The 17,146-nt window shown below is 41.4% G+C and overlaps 2 protein-coding genes across 5 annotated transcripts in view; one reads left to right on the forward strand and one right to left on the reverse strand.

Moving 5' to 3' along the window:
* LETM1 (leucine zipper and EF-hand containing transmembrane protein 1) overlaps positions 1-12,958 on the reverse strand; it is a 28,708-nt gene extending 15,750 nt beyond the window's left edge. Inside the window, exons 1-4 of the mRNA XM_064710191.1 lie at positions 12,827-12,958; positions 8,783-8,840; positions 5,182-5,638; positions 499-642 (exon numbers count right to left, since the gene is read on the reverse strand). Coding sequence (XP_064566261.1) covers positions 499-642; positions 5,182-5,638; positions 8,783-8,840; positions 12,827-12,905 — 738 coding nt within the window. The 5' untranslated portion in view covers positions 12,906-12,958. The remainder of the gene's footprint in view (positions 1-498; positions 643-5,181; positions 5,639-8,782; positions 8,841-12,826) is intronic.
* NSD2 (nuclear receptor binding SET domain protein 2) overlaps positions 12,439-17,146 on the forward strand; it is a 99,996-nt gene continuing 95,288 nt past the window's right edge. Inside the window, exons 1-2 of one of the 4 annotated variants that reach the window (XM_064710186.1) lie at positions 12,439-12,497; positions 13,871-14,005. The gene's annotated coding sequence lies outside the window, so the exon portion shown is untranslated. Of the gene's footprint in view, positions 12,498-12,932; positions 13,065-13,131; positions 13,517-13,870; positions 14,006-17,146 lie in introns of those variants that run through there. The other 3 variants (XM_064710183.1, XM_064710185.1, XM_064710184.1) reach the window with 3 other exon arrangements.

The raw sequence follows: 17,146 nt of genomic DNA on the forward strand, positions 1-17,146 counted from the left end.
CTGAAAGCAAAAACTTGCGGGGCTCTTTTGGTGGATTTTTACAAAGCTCGAACAATTCTGAGAAAACATAACTAGTAGAAATAAAGTTTAAACTAAAATAAGCGTAAGAAACTATTTTAAATATTAAGTATACATATGAAAAACTTTGTATCAAGGTTTAAGACTACAAATGTTACAATGTCTACTTTAATACAACCAGCAAAACAAAATAGCTTTAGCTCTCCTTTGTAGGAGTCATAGAAAATGGAAATGAGGAAAGCAGAAAAGACAAGAGAGGCTTTCAACCCTGATAGCTTAGCACCTGCACGTATCAAAACCAGGACAGCACTGGCTCATTATTACATGTTCAAAAGCAGGATCTTCAAAATAAGGAAGATAAAAGCATTACCCCAATACTGGAAAAAAACTCCAAAGTTTTTGACTTTTTCTAATTTTTTTACCAAGAAATTTCTATTTTTTAAAAAAATACCACTGGATTATAAATTCAGATCTGCTTACCTTTTTGGACTTTGTCTCAAATGTAGAAGGAAGCATATTAGGGAACAACTTAAGAGCTACTGGAAGTAAAAATTCCATAAATGGGACAACAAGAAAAACCAAGAAAGGGACCAGGCGAAAAAGATCAGCACATATTCGAAGAAACTGGAAGAGAAAAAAAAATACTGATAAGCTAATATTTAAAAACTTATTTTAAAAATACTTGATTTAATAATCTAATTGTCATTTAGGCTCACATATATATATTCGTTATGAAGGAATTTTAAAATAACACAAGAAAAGGATGTGACAAAGTCAGTTTTTAGTGGTTTTTTTCAAGTTGCTACATACTAGAGAGTGCTGGAGTTTCACCAGTTTTCAACACTATAGAAAGTATTTCAAAAGCCTCACTGTGTCTCAATAGGATTATTGAACAAGTATCTCATTTAAACCTCTTAAAAGCACCTGAAAACAGGAGGTGGTCATTTGTTGTCATTAAAGCTGCTTAACTTCTTTTATGCATCTTTATTTGTGCTCCACCACTTCTTACATGCATGAGCTACTATGGAATAAGTAATCAAGACTAAAATGAAAGATCCCTCCCCCTCTGCCTTATAACAATTGTAATGTACATTTAAATCCAGGGTAATGAGCCCAGCTTGGTAGATTTTTTTTTTTTTTTAAACCACTGCATTTCCAGAGCAGTAATCCTCTGAAGCAGGCAGCGTTCATTACTGAATCTTGAACTGCATGAAATAAATACTGTCCTTGTGGTTTCTGTACACTCACAAATATATATACCAGGCTGTACAGTCTCTTATTAAATCTTTCAGTAATTGTTGAAAGCTTCACAACTCTGTTTATATTAGAGAGTGAAGATATTGCTTGACTCTACCTCATTTTACAAATGAAAAAACCTGGTTGTTGGGAATCCCATCAGCTCCTAAATCAGAGGTACACTCTGGTCTCCACTGTCATTCCACATCAAGACTTGATAACCACAGCTCTGAGTGGCAAAAAGTGGCAGCATAAATGCAGTTACAACATGAAACCCATGCTGCCCACTCCCACAGCTCATGGCAATCAAGGGGAACAGCAGCAACAACCAGCACAGATCCCATGTCCTCAGGACTGATTTGCTAGAATACAAAACATGTAAAACTTCATTCAGAATTTTCTTACCACAAAACCAGTCAAAATCTTAAGCACTACTGTATGTGGAAAGCACATGCTCTACAGATTCAAAGTCTGGCATTTTTCTTTGTATATAAAAAAAATTCAGTTTCCCAGAAGGGATGCTTTGGTCCATTGTTTTGGGGCTCAAGGATTTTTCCATTCATTCCAACAATGGAAGGCAAACGACTACCATGGAGTTAAAAAACAAAAAAAAAAGTAAGAAAGTTTGAAAGTTTGGAAGAAAATTTTAAAACTCAGAAGAAAAGTAGATTTTCCCTTAAAAAAACCTCAAAAATTTCTATAGAATACAGAAATCCTATTTTTCCCCAGTCTCTATTCTTAGACAGTGCGTGCAAGTATTTCTACAAAATCCATATCCAAGGGAGCAGTTTTACCACCGGATTAAGGCAACTTAATGCTAACCTGAGACGAGGTATAAGGAGCCATGAGGGTGCACTGGCAGTCACAGCACTGATCCAGCTAAAACTGACCCATAAATACAAACGCAGACAGGGGAAAAGGATCAGTACACACCAAAAACTTGATTTAAGCACCGAGCTTTTCACAGCAGCACTGGCCTGGATCAGCTTTCACAAATCACGGCACTGCACCCTCGGCTAACTGAAGGAAAACAGCTTTCTGCAGGAACCTAATACAATGGTGTACGATTACACACACAGTGTTTGGCAGCACCAGGAGAACCTTGTGACTCCCCGTATGTGCTGGGCGTTCTGCTCTCCCCTGCTCTGCAGGGAAGGGTTTGCAAAGCTGGCACACTCGCCACAAACTCCCAAACTCCCTCGGGTTTGCCACCACTGCCACACCCTGAACCACCCTGCTGCAGGGGCCAGCACCAGAGCACTTAGGTTTTTCAAAGTCAGTACCATGTTTTACTTCTTCCTGCCTTCTCTCCTAAATGTAGACCTGGGACCCTGCTGAATCCAAACAGTGACAGAAACTGTAGGCACAGAATTTTGGAATTGACTTGTAGTTTAGATAAGCAAGAGGTCCCTTTGCATTAGCCATGCTGCAATTGCTTGTTCATGTGGTTAGATTACTTGGATATCTTTCCATTATTGCCTCCAAAGAGGAAGGAAAGGGCAGGCAGAAATAACTCATTTGTCAGTCTGCATGAAGATAAGATTTCTCTAGGACTGTCAGCTCATGTGCAGCTTAATACTTTTAAAGCAGTATATACATCAATTTTTATTTTATATTTTTTAAAGTTCAGGAGGTAATACAGCACCAAAATGTTAAGACTTCTTTAAATCAGTCAGTATACTACAATTTAAGGTTGAACTGATAAAAAAAAATTAGCTGTGTTGAAACAAACTTGAACTAAGGTTTAAAAAAACTCTAAAAGAGTTTTTTCAGCTGCAGCCTGGATTGCTTTTCAGTGACCCTGGGTTCTGAACCTACCATGCCCTCAAGTCCAGAGACACAATGTCCACTTCCTCCAAATACAGAAAACAAAAAACTTAGCTTGAGAAACTCATATTACTGTAGTCATTAAAACTATTTTCTCTACATCTCCTACACTGGATTTGCATGCATATAATCACATACATACATCATTAGATCAGAGACAGGCTACACCAATGTAAACACTAATTTATATCTGCAAACAAATAAATGGCCATTTCATTTAAACAGAGAATTAATACTGAAAGTAAACATTTGCACAAAAAGCAAATGTTCTAGGAAGGCCAAAAGCCAGACCACTACTTAAACATAGGCAAGACAGCTCTATCATCACTAGATAACAAAATCAAAAGGTAATCAAATGAATAAATCCATCAATTGATGTAATATTACTGTCTTCATATAATTTCTCAGAAGTATGGCTCAGTAAACATGAAAGAGGCAGGAAAATCAATGGTTCCAATCTTCCCCCTGGAGAATTTCCCATTCTGTTTTAAACCATGAATTAATTTGTCTCGCTTGGCTTTTCAAGTTCCCCAAAGCTCTCAATAAACCAGTCCTGCAGTCCTCACCTTCCCCTATCCTCAGTTACTCTTTCTGGTACTCCATAATCCCCTCTCACGTCAGCAGACTGTTTTATTTATTGCTGAGGCCCGTCTCAGCTGGATCAGCTGCCAAGCACTCTCTTGTAGCAGCCAAGAAAGATGGCAGAACTGCAGCAGAACTAAAGGCAGAACTGAAGATGCTGAGACCACGGAGCAGAGGAGTCTGATAGGAAACCACACCCACCCAGGGACAAAAACAGCTACAGGTGCCTCTAACAATTTTTGCTACTTGTCTAACCTTGTGAACTTAGGAAGAATTTTCATACAGCATTTAAGATGTGATGGGTGATGGGTTTTAATTACACACCAAATTGTTCAAACGTGACCAACTTTGATCAGGAAATGATAAAAACAATGAGTAGATACTTGTATTTTTGATCATTTACTGGAAGTTTTGAGGGCAGAGATGTGAACTCACTGTGTGTGCAGGTGTACAAACTGCAGAGAGCCAACACTGCCCTCAGGCAGCACTGAGCACTTTGCCCCAGAGCACACACACCTTCTGCTCTCCAGCTCTTCTTCCAGAACATCTTTCCAGTAACAGCTGAAATGCTTTTTTTTTTTATAAAGGGAGGAAGACAGACTTGAATTTTTAATCTATATAAACTGCTTAAACAGCTTGTCCTTAAAAACAGTAAAATGAGAACTGTCAAATCAACATATCTGATATTTTGCCAATGAACTGAAGTTGAATATCAATGTATTCTTTACAAAAAAAGAAATTATTATTTTGCAGTCTTTTCATAAATGAACTCACATCCAATGTTTTTAAATACCCATATAATTTTCCATTCTAATTAAATACACCTATTTCATCTAAAACCTGAAATTACTATTGAAATTCATATATATTATCCAAATTTGAAAGCAATCACATTTTGCACTCCAATTTCATTTCCCTTTTCTTCAAAATTATCAGTTGCATTTTTAGTTTCATAAATGTAAGCAACATGCCATAAATAAAGGAAATATATCTGGGCTAAAATTATTTCAGATACATTTATAACTGAGATAGCACATCATCAATCATGCATTTCAGCCTGCAGCTTTTAGCCCATTCAAAAGAACCCCATTAAGCAAAAAATGGGAACTGAACTGGCAAAGATATAACCTTTACTAGCAGTGTTTACTAGAAGTGTTTCCTAGGAGTGTTTCCCACTATTTTTTCAGCTGGAGTGAAAAAGCAGAGAAAATTACTGTATATGGCACATGGCTGGGAACTTGAGAACAAACCCCAATTGCTGCCCCTGTGACAAAACAGAATCGTACACATCTGCTGTTCCAACAAGAAAATAACAAATTTGTCTTCAATAATGGGGAGCATAGAAAAAAAGTTTTGGGGTAATACCCAAAAATGTTAGCGTCCACATAGTGAAGAGGCAGGAAACACACCGAGGAATTTTAATTCTAGGAACAGAAGACAACAAAAAGCAGTGACTCAGTTCTAACAAGCAGAGCAATCACCGAGGACACCCAGAGGAAGGTGGTCTGCTCTCAGTACCTGTCTCCGCTCCCGACGAGACAAAGTGTTCCCGTGCAGGATTCTCCAGAGCATCCTGGCTGCGATTTTGGTGTCAATCCACAGCAAGCGAAACCCGTGGTAATAGTGCTTCAGTTCATCCACAATCCTCTGCCCAAGAGATTTCTTTACAACTTCCACTTCTGTTGGACTATATACAGGACCTCCTTCTTCCAGCTTCTTGTTTTTGTCCTTTAAGGACTTGAGTGACTTTTCAACTATGGAGTCATCTTGAAGGGGACGTGAAGAATGCCACCACCTAACTGGAAGGTACTGGGGACCTAAAACACCCAGGGATGCTAGTGGCGTCCATGAGCCAGAGGAGCTCGTGAGAGTGAAGGGTATTTGCTCAGATCCTTTAGTCCAACAACAATAGTGAGCTTTTTTGGAGTAGGCGTAAACAGGAGGGACACTAGTGCAATATTTAAAGTGTACAGTCCTTCAAAAGAAAAAAGCATTCAAGAATTAGCAACACATCATCAGCTATTTCTAGACATATATTTGCATAGATATAGATATTTATGTATTTATAAACCACGAAATTTGAGAAATATCTACTGCATATTTAAGGGAAAAATAATTTTTGATTATTAAAACTAATGTCTATACATGAAAAGAACATTTGGCTTTACTTCATTACCAAAAAAAACTAACCTGCAGGGAATTTTCCATTATACAACTTTGAAAAGGTAGTTTATTTCACTCCAATTAAATAAACAGCAGCCATCACATATGCTTTCCATTTAGAAAGCTACACTTGAAAACTAATTGTAATTTCATAAAACTAAATGTAAATTCATAAGTAACATGAAGTCCCTTCTATTACTTCTCCTGTTTGTGCAAAACAGTCAAGACAAAAAAAATGTAAGTTGTATACTTGGGATAGGTGCTGAGTCAGAGAATTAGTAGCAGAGGAATCCAATTTCATTCGAGTTCCTCTCTTACTACCTCCATGCATCCAGTTTTCCTTATTCAGCAGAACCTTTTGCAAAAACTTCCATCACAGGACTGATCTGGGACAGAAAGAACCAACACTCTTCTTTCTACCTTGTTCAGAAGTTTGTTCTTTTCTTTAATTAAATGTAAACTGAAATTAGCAGGGAAGTACTGCTTAAACACCACTAACACGCCTTATATACACAAAAGAACCACTCATTATATGCAGGTAGGATTGTACATGCTTTTAATAAAAAGATGGGACAAAAATAAAATAGTAGATAAAATATTTCATATAAATTACTTCCATTTAGTGTCCCTCAAAGTGAAATAGCAGCAGTAAGACATCTACAGGAGAGAACTGACTGAGGTGTTTTCTTCATGGAGCCAGTGAAAAACAAAATCCATGAAAGCAAAATCAGAATGTGATTTTGTCTTCAGTCAATGAACAGAAAATAGGTGCAAGTGGCTTTACAGGTCTCAGTAACATTTTAAGGAAAAAAAAGTTTATCATTTAAAAGTGCTAGCCTCACTCAATTTTCAGACAGAAACACTTTTTTAATTTAATTATTACGCCCTCAGCAGAGTTTTAATTTACTTTAATAGTTCTGTCTACCCAATGTTATTCAAATAGAGCTTTGTACAAAAAAAAAAAAAATTACTAAATTATTACTTTTTAAAGACACACTATTTTCTAGTTTAAACTGAAGTTTTAGCATCTGACCATTCAGTGGTCAGACAACTGCTGGAACATATACAGTTACACAGAACAGTCTCTTGGCTAGCTGAAAACTACATCATTACACAGATATTAACTAATAAGAATTACAGTTTAATTACTTTAGGAAAATAAGCTACATATTCAAAACCAGATTAAAACACCTGCATAAATCAATCCACCCTGACTCCAAGGCATCTCCCAAAAGCAGAGCTCCAGGCCTACAAGCCAACTTCCACCTACATACATTGACACTCTTCTGCATGGAGAGGGGAAGAAAGCTCTGACAGCAGAACTGGTTCTGAGTCTGCAGGGAATAAAAATATTGCAAGAAATGTGCCTCTCTGAACACACTTTCATAAGAAGGATGTCAGACACACAATTCCTGTCCCACCTGTCCTCAGTACTTATCACTAGAGTCCCCTGCATTCAGATCTGTGTCATGTGGGGTGTGGGCATTAGTTTGTTATATTTTAAGTGACAACATGATATTAATAGCAGCTTTGGTTAGGGAAAAAAACAAATAAACCAACAACAAAAAAACCAAACAAACTCAATCCAAAACAAACAAAAAACCCCACCCCAAACCTTCTCAATAGAATAAGATTTTCTGTTCCAATATTCTGCTGCTCATTTCATCACAGAATTATAGAATGGTTTGGGTTGGAAGGGACATAAAGATCACAGAGTTCCAAGCCCCCTGCTAGTGGAAGGCAGAGATTACTTCCACTATACCAGGTTGCTCAGAGCCCCATCCAGCCTGGCCTTGAACACTTCCAGGGATGGAGCATCCACAAATTCTCTGGGCAACCGGTTTGAGTGCCTCACCAGAACAGAGCAAATAATTTCTTCCTTGTATCTAATCCAAACCTACTTTCTTTCATTTTAAAGCTACTCTCCCTCACCTTGTCACTCCATTCCATTGACAAAAGTCCCTCTCCAGCTCCCCTGTAACCCCTTTAGGTACTGGAATGTGCTGTAAGCCTTCTTTGGAGCCTTCTCTTCTCCCCAAATTTCTCAGTCTTCATAGGAGAGGTGCTCCAGCCTAACAGATTTAAAACCTTAATTTTCCAGCTTCCTGAGAGAGGTCTCATACACTAACATACTAAAAATAAATATTTGAAAAGGTTTTATGAATTTAAAAAAATTAATCATCATTAATTCTACAGCAAGTGATGTAGAAGTAACATCAAGAAAAAAGAATTGGTTTGTTTTGTATTCGAGGATTGTGTCTAGGGACACATCCTTACGTTAAAATGAAAACTCAAGAAATCAAAGAATAGACCCTGTATCCTGAGCAGTTAGTTTATAAATACAGAACAGAACCAGTATTTTAACATTCCAAGGAAAGGCGTTAGGAAATTCTTCTCTACAAGTATGCCTTGTGAGCCAAGTCAGGAACAGAGAATGGATTCTGCCAATATTCAACTCCTTCAGCTCCATAAGGGCACACAACAGCTGGATTTGTTTTCAGAAGAGGACACCATCACAAAAGGCTGCAACACACAATAAACTCCTTTCTTTGGTTTATCAGAGATCCCACTCAGATGCTCTGCACTCTTATCTGTCAACTGTGATTTTCAGCTAGCTGCAACTGAATGTTTACTCTGTGGAACTCCATGGAGAAAGTATGCAAGAAGCTCATCAGATCCCATTATGACACCTGGAATCACCCAAGACAGACACTAATATTCTACTGCTTTCACATGAAAAGTGAAACAAAAAGGGAGGAAGTGGGCAAAAGGGAGAAGATTTCACTTTCTTTTTCCCACACACAACCAACCAGGTGAAGAGAGCAATACTCAGACTTCCTTTAATCTGTCATTAACACAACTGGAGCTAACATTCTAGTACTTTGTCTAAATTTAAACCTACATTCCCTGACAGTATACTAACTGATAGTTCAGGAAAATGTTCATATTTACTCACATTTTGTTTGCCAGCCTCAGGGATGTGCAGCTAAGACACGCCCGATCTCCCAAGTTACCTAGAAAAATACCAATAATTAGCACCAATTCTGAAATTCAGGAAGACATCCATGTAGCAAACTGCACACAAATATATGTGTGAAAAGATTAATCTTTGCATAGAAATGACTATGTTTGAAAGCACAAAAAAGATGTTGCTTAACATTCAGAGTTGAATTCTGTGGATGTGTGAGGTTGGTTTCCTCTTGTTCAACTGTCTCCAGACAGGTTTCCAAGTCCCTCAGGCAAGAAACTGTATTGCAGTGGAAATTCACTGAAAGCAAATGTAATTTTTTAACAGCTCTATGACAACATAGTATCAGATGATCCAAATGGAGCCCCTGCCAAGTGTTTCAGATTAAAATGGCTTTTTGGTTTTAAGCAAAACAAATAAAACAACAGCAGGAACCTAAAGAGACTTCACTAGAGAGGTGGAAGCACAACACCATTTCAATACATTGCTGCCCATTTTGATTAGCACCTAGTAAAAATAGCTCTACCCCATGATCTCTCTGCAAAGGATACAAATTGTCTTGAAGGGAGGGGTGAGAGCCTGACCCAAAGCATGTGAAAACACTGTATCCCTCAACATGAAATTTATTTGAAACACTACCTCAGGATGAGTCCTAATAGTGTCCTACATATGAGCACCCTCTATCCAGCTACACAGACAAACAGCATCCATTCTGGAAATAAATTGAGAAGATCATCAAATCATGAATCATCTAAGTCACGTGCTGCAGTAAATGGCCATCATCCCTGATTTCACTAGAAAGGAATTCATCTTCCTAAAGCAACTTAAAAAAATAAATCTTGTATTAAGACCTTGCTACAGTAACTCAATAGGTAGCTACCACCAAGACCAAAAAGACTTCTTGACAGATCATAAAAAAAAAAACAAACAAGCAAGACTTCAAACGTGTTGATGCTTTTTGGCCAATCTTTCCAGAATTCACTGTAACCTAAGTAAAACTGGAAGGCTGGATAGAGTAGGCATACTGTGGTTTGCTTCTCCTATCTGGAACCTACCATTTCTGGTCATTCCTAAGAGCTAGCAGGATACAAAGGTTATTTTAGAGGTCTGTGGTACCCTTTCCCGCCACCAAAGACAAGAAGTGGCCTATGACAGAACATAAAGTAGACACCTGTATCACCTGTGAGACACCTATGAGAAAACACAGCTCCCAGTGCTGATGGCCAAAAGCCCTCCCCAACAAAATACCCTAATTATTAGGGAAACGAGATGCTGCCAAAATCAGATGGGGTAATTGGAAGGTATAGAAGATAAGTGAACTTATCTGAAGAAAATCTTTATAATCAACGGATGTCCCATGCTAAGTAGGCTCTGAAGAAATTATAGCAAAAGTTGTGGTATTACTAAGTCAAAGGATTTACCCACATCAAGTGAGTAAACACACACTGTCATGGCAAGTAGAGCCAGGGAAAAACTGTCTATTTCTGGCTCAAAAAGCAAGCCCTGAGAATCTGTGAGGCACTCTTCGATACTGTCCAATATTTACAGAAAGAACAGTAGCTAAATAACAACTCAAGAGGCCAACCCAGAAGGACATCCCTGCCCTCAAGGAGCAGCTGAGCAAAGCAGAGAAGTGCTCAGTGTCTGGAGGGATAAGTGACAGCACAGTAATCTGTGTCACCCGGGTGCCAGGAAACCCACAAAGCCTAACGTGCCTAAAGCAAGGGTCCTGCTAGGAGAGGACATTGCCTGCTATGGACAGTGCCCCTAGAACTAGGAGGGATGATCTGGAACTCAGCTGGCTTGGAGTTTCTCAGATAAAACTCCACAGCAGCAAGACACTTTCACTTCACTTACCTTCTTTCCAACCAGGCTCATTAAATGTTAAGGGAGGGGTCAAAGAACAAAATTCCAAGGTTACCATAAGAAAACATGCTGAGCTTCTTGCTGTACAGCATGTTCAGAGTGAACAGGCTAACAGAAAATGTTAATTCCAACTTTGCCAGTTCTGGCCACAGCTCTTTAAGTTTTGCAGTGTCTCTTATAACCATACACCTATGAGTAAACCAGCCCTGAAATAAAAGATATACTTCCTTCAAAAAGGGGCAAAGTCCATAATCCTTGCTTCTGGGATAATACAGACCTCCAAAAGCATCTGAACAAGGTGAACATTGCTCAACACTGCTTATTTAAGAAACCTGCACTGGCTTAGTAAGAAAGAAGGGCAGTAGTGCCAGCGAAGCTGTATGTTAACGTGTTCCTCATGGAAAAGTAGTCCGTGAGGAACATGTTAACAGGAACTTTGGAAACTTCATACTTGAATTTAATGAAGCGTGAAACCCAAAGTTTTTAATGTAGAATAGCCATACTGTTACTACGTTTAGAATTTTTAAAAATAAAATGCTATCATGAAGTAATTCCCTAGAGAAGTGTAAGCTTGCAGTACTTAACAGTCTGATCTTCACAGGAATAACGTTTAGGATTCTTAGAAGCACTGAGCTTTAACTTAATCTTAGACTACTTACACGTAAAGCAAAGAAGATGAGCTAAGTAAAGCAAAACAATACAAAAAAAACCACAGCATACAAGAATGTGTTAATAGATTAACACCCCAAATAAAAGTATTAATTGTATCATAACCACAGTGCACCACAGCACACTAATTATTTGATTCTATCACAGCATTTCAGCTTAGGTTGTCTAAGATTTATAATAACCAAAATTGCAGCAATCATTAGCAGTACTTTTTATGCTATGCCACAAGAATAATCAAAGCTCCCATCTAATTTGAAGGTACATGGATGTGACTTTTTTCCATTTTAAATAAACTGGGTAGTTAGGATACCCCAGGTTTTTGTTCAGGACATTGTCCAGGCTTAACCTAAATAAATGACTCTACAACAGTAGCTCACAGAACCCACCAGTCAGAGGAAGATACCACACTTGAGTGACTATTGGTAACCAAGAGAACAGCTGTTCTTTCCAATGAACAAGCATCCCTGCAGCTCAGCAGGTCTGCCTGGATGTGAGTGTGCAGCTGCCCTGCTCTCAGTGACAGCACTCCCATGACAAGTCAGGGCCCTGTGTCAGGGACAGGCAAATCCTCACTCACCCCCTGCCATTCCAGCCCAGGGCCCTGTGTCAGGGACAGGCAAATCCTCACTCACCCCCTGCCATTCCAGCCCAGGACCCTGTGTCAGGGACAGGCAAATCCTCACTCACCCCCTGCCATTCCAGCCCAGGGCCCTGTGTCAGGGACAGGCAAATCCTCACTCACCCCCTGCCATTCCAGCCCAGGGCCCTGTGTCAGGGACAGGCAAATCCTCACTCACCCCCTGCCATTCCAGCCCAGGAAGTAAACAGCAGCCACAGGCCCCGAGTACCTCTCAAGTTATCAGTCGTTTAATTTTGTTGCCACAAAGCTTCACCAACCAGAGATATTTAAACTGCCAAATTATCTTCATTATTAATCAGTATCACACGATGCACTTCCTTTTTATTTTCCTAAGCTTCCAAAGCCATTTGGAAAAAGGCAAATTCATATTTCGTCCTTAACACAGGCTAAGAAAACACCCCCTTGTGCTTTCATAGAGAGAAGAAGCACATGACTAGTGACAGCCCCACTTCACACCAAGCCGCGTCGAGAGCAAGGCAGGCAGGACCGAGACGTAGTATGTAACGCGTTCCTGCACTTTAACAAAAAGTACGTGTGTTTTTCCCTTCCCAAACCAGCCGGCGTTTCGGAGACACGCGTGTCCCACTGCCCTTAGGGTAACTCATCCCCTCCAACCACGCTGCCGCGGAAGCACATGCGAAGAGGCCGCAGCAGCCGCCAAGCGTGGGCCGGCCCGGGAGCAGCGCCAGCCCGGACGGACAGAGCGGCGGGGACTCGGCCGCAGCCCTTCCCTCCCGCAGCAGCCTCTCCGCCCACGCCCGGAGCCCCCCGACGCCTCCGGCCGCTCTCCCTCCCCGTTGCCCTCCCGGCCAGGCCCGGTGGGCCGGAGCAGGCGGGCGGCCCGCGGGGAGCCTCACCGGGCCGTGGCGGGCGGCGCAGCGCTCGGGGCAGGCGGCCGGCGCGCCGCCCGCAGCTCTGCAGCAGCATGGACGCCATAGCGGCGCTCGGAGGGGGGGCGGGCGGCTCCGGCCCCGCTCCTGTCCCGCCGCCCGGGCCGCGGCGATCCTCACACGCCCAGCAGCGCCTGGGAGCCGCGTTTCTCCGGCACCGCCCCGCGGCGCCGGGCACGTCGGGAGCCGTAGTCCGGAGCGCACGGTGAGAGCGGCGGTGGCGCCGGGCGGCGGGGATGGCGTCACCGAGGGGCGGGCGCGGCTGCGGCTCTGCCCCACGGCCGCCCGAGGGGAGCTGCGATGGGCACCGGGGGCTGTCCCTGTGCCGGGGTTTCTCTCCCCGAGCGTGGCTCGCTCGCACGCCACGGTCCTGCCAGGCCGGGAAGGCCACAGGCCGTGCCCGCTGTGAAGGGCGGGCGCCGGTGCCTCACGGAGCCGCCCAGAGCGCCGTGGCCACACATAACCCCGGCGCAAAGTGCAGCGCTCCGGCAGCGCCCGGTGCTCTCCCCTTTGGCAGGGCTGGATCGGGTGATGCCTGGAGGTCCCTCCCCGCCCTCTCGGCCCGGTGATCCCGCGCTGGGCGCGGCCGTGGGCCCGCACGCCAAGGCTGGCGGCAGCGTCCTGCTGCACGCACGTGTGTTGCTTGTGGATCTCGGGGTGTGGCAGAAAAAATGGCTTTCTGGTGGAGCTGTGATGGTTTTTAATAGGAAATAGCACAAAAATCGGTCGGTTGTCACATGTGCCACGCTAGTGCTGGTTAATAGTTGGACTACAAAGCAGTATGATATTCTTCACGTGCTAGTCGAGTCCTGGCCAGCAGTAGGATCTGTTATCAAATATTTCAGTAGTCAATTAATGCAGTATTATGTTGTACTGTCTTTATTTTTAACTGTATTGGTAGATGCAGTGAATAACGAGAATCAAACTGCAGAAATTATAATTTAATCTGAGAACAGTCACATTTTACAAACTGTACATGAGGTTTGGGTGCTAATGCCTTCCTTGTTGCAGAAAAAATGGGGGAAAAGCTGCTGGGACTGTGTGTGGACAAGATGGCTGCCAGCCCTGCCAACAAGATGGCTGCCCCAAGGACAGGGCTCCAGGGGGATAAGGGAGCTGTGGGATCAGACCTCTCCTGCCTCACAGGTAACTCACAACACCAGGCACTCGGTCACTTCTACACCTGCCTCAACCCCAAAGAAAATACATGGTACTTAACCTTACACATAAGGGGTAACAGAAGCGTTCAGGTTTGACCCAAAACGTGACTGAAAACAGTGTTTCATAGCAATAAAAAGCAAGTGAGTTTGCAGTTTATCTGTTTACGCTTAGGACTAAGCAAATCCAGGAAATTAGTTAGTAATTTTATGGAGCTCTTTTATGTATTTAAAAAGAGGCTCAGGGTTTCTCCGAAGTACAAAAAAATTTAGATGAAATTTATATTACTTTTTTTTTTTAAATTCAAAAGTATTCATGAAGATGGACTATGAAATTGTCTGGATATAAAAAAAAATCACAATGCTTTTCTCACTATGACTATAGAAATGCTAGTGTTGTTCACGTTTACTGATCATTTAAAAATTAATGGTTATTACTATTTATATACTTATTAGAGCTTTTTTTAAATTGTTAGGCTCTCAAATGCACTGCAAGATTTTTAGCCAGCTGTATTTGTTTTCCAAGTATTTAAATATGTTCTGCATTTAAATGGTTAAAATTGTTTAAAATGTGCAACTTGGCAATAGTGTTTTACGTTAATGGCATAAAAAAACCAAACAACATCTTCCCAATCTCCACATCTCTCACTAGACTGCATTTATATCTTTCTCGTGTTATTCTTTTTTTCTCTCTGGTTGGCTGATAACAAAACCAAATGAAATGGGGCAACTAATGGCAGTTCCTCTAACAAAGCTGCTTAATTATGTAGAAACATTATATGAAGCCTATACAAGAAGAATAATATGCTCTGAAGTCATTAAACTATTGACAAGAGGTTTCAGACAGCAAACAGATGATTACAGAGGTCTCAATACATTTATGCAGACAAGTAACCAGCCTTTCAATAGTTTCATTAAATTCATTAGTATTCAGAGTTGCAGACAATGTAGATGCATGGGTCTTTTCAGAGCTGAATTCGTTATGTTTTTGTAGAGTCTTTTGTTCCAGATTTGTTTATACCTGGAAGTTACAGGGTTTGCTACTGTATATGAAAAGGATTGATTATACGCTCTATGAAAATTTCCCAAATAGATACAGTTTAAAAATACTAATTGTTTGTGTTCATTTACCAAGCATTGTGAAGTAATGCTTAGGGAAAGACTGAGAATTTAGAATTTTCAAGTATTTGTACAAATTGCTCCCACAGGAAAACGCCGAGTGACTGTAGGTGGCACATGGGCCTTCCACAGGAGTCAGTTTTTGTTTTAAAGAAAAACGTCTTCTACTGCAGCCAGAGCAACAGCCCAGCAGCTCACAGAGAAAACACTTCTCCCCGGAATAAAACATGATACCTCATTGTTACTAGGGTTTTGGGGTTCTGTAAAAAAAAAAAAAAATCAACAGCTACACAGCCATTTTAGACCTGGTTCTTAAAGCAACCATGTTGTCTGGAAAAGTTGTCAGCCATCTTGCTGAAAAATCTGTTTTCCAGCAGGAATAGGATGAAAGATACTAAAAGGAAGAAATACAAAGCTTTCCTTCTTGATGGATATAATAGGGATCTGAGAATCATTAAAATAAATGTAATATTTGAACAGAACTAAGATTACTATTTCATGTTAATTTTTTTTTTTGCCTGGATATTAAATAGAAGCAAAAGCAAGGTAGGAGTTGTCTAAGCCAATTCAAAACAACTTCCAAATATAAGGACATTTTGATGGTTTTTATAGGCTGTGTGAGTACTGAAATGTATTTTATTGCTGTATGAGCAGAGCCCAGTGATATCACAGAGGCAGGACTGTTTCACTTGTCTGAGAGAGGTGTGATGCATAAGCCCTATAAAAGCACAGAACAACCCTAGGGCTCTGCAGTGCCTGCATAGACATGACAAAGGAGCAGATGAATCTGTCATTCTTATTGAGGCAGTTTAGAAATCTGTCTAGAAATTGGGGGTCAAGTGTTTATATGAACGAGGAGGAGAACTGTAAGTTGGTCACCCCTTCCCTGAAGACAGGGCCCAGGAAGCTCTCCCAGATCCTGTTGATGTTTTTGAGGACCAGCTTGAGGTGCCCCGTAGCCTGTGACAGTACCGAACCTGTGACACTGCTGCCAGGGACACAGACACGGGCTGGCTTCCCCGGTACACGCGGGGACAAACGGAGCTGGCAGCAAGGGCCGGGGGATGGGATTCAGGACGGGGAGGGGGGCAGTGTTTGGTGCTCTGGCTGTAAGCGGGAGGAGGTGGGGCGTAATTAACATCTGAGGAGCTGGGAGGCACCTTTGCCATTTCACTGCTGCAACATCGTGTTTGTGTACACAGCGTGACTCAATAAGCGATGTTCAGTACAGGTCCACAGACAGTCCTTCAGAGTAGAATTATGCTTTTAGGCTGTAGGATCTGTTTCCATGGCAACCCCCAGGTTGTCTCCCTGAATAGGTTTAACAATACGGGATTAACCTCATCTTTATTCACCAGTGTTCAGCGTAAATGTGAAGAAAGGGGGGAAAAAAAGACATTACTGTGTAGCAAGTTGCATTAAGTTTCTATTCCAGGGAGAAAGGCAACAGATTATTAATAGTTTTTTTAAGAAAATACTTCCATTCATGATCAGGGATTTTTAGGAGAGATTCATGGGATACTGAAGCCTGTTGCTCTGTCAATGTTACACCCAAAGGTAAAAGTTCAAGTGGTGGCTGGATTACAGATTTGCTGTATGTACGTCCAGGTCACAAGTTCACTTCTGTCTGTAAATGTGCCAAAACCAAGCAGCACTGGCTACACATTAGCACAGAAACAGGCTGCCCTGGGTACCTTTTCAAACACTGCCCTGAAGAACCACACAGAGAGTGCCTGGATGGAAATAATATGCTTCAGTCATTCCCCTTCAAGGATAATTAGCTACCTGCTCAAATTCAAGTCAAAAAGTGGTATTTTAAAAGATTGCTTAGGCATGACCCGAATTAGCAACACAAAATGTCATACAAACAATGTATTAGGTTGTCATTAGTTAAATTTGGCATGCAGGTGGGCCAAGAGCACAGCTGGGGGAGCTGAAACAGGTAATTTTGAAAATCTTTCCAAATTGAGGGAAAAGCATTTGGAGCTCAGAATGAAAACCACCGAGGTTC

This window comes from Zonotrichia leucophrys, chromosome 4, assembly GCF_028769735.1.
Source record: "Zonotrichia leucophrys gambelii isolate GWCS_2022_RI chromosome 4, RI_Zleu_2.0, whole genome shotgun sequence".
Taxonomy (NCBI): Eukaryota; Metazoa; Chordata; class Aves; order Passeriformes; family Passerellidae; genus Zonotrichia; species Zonotrichia leucophrys.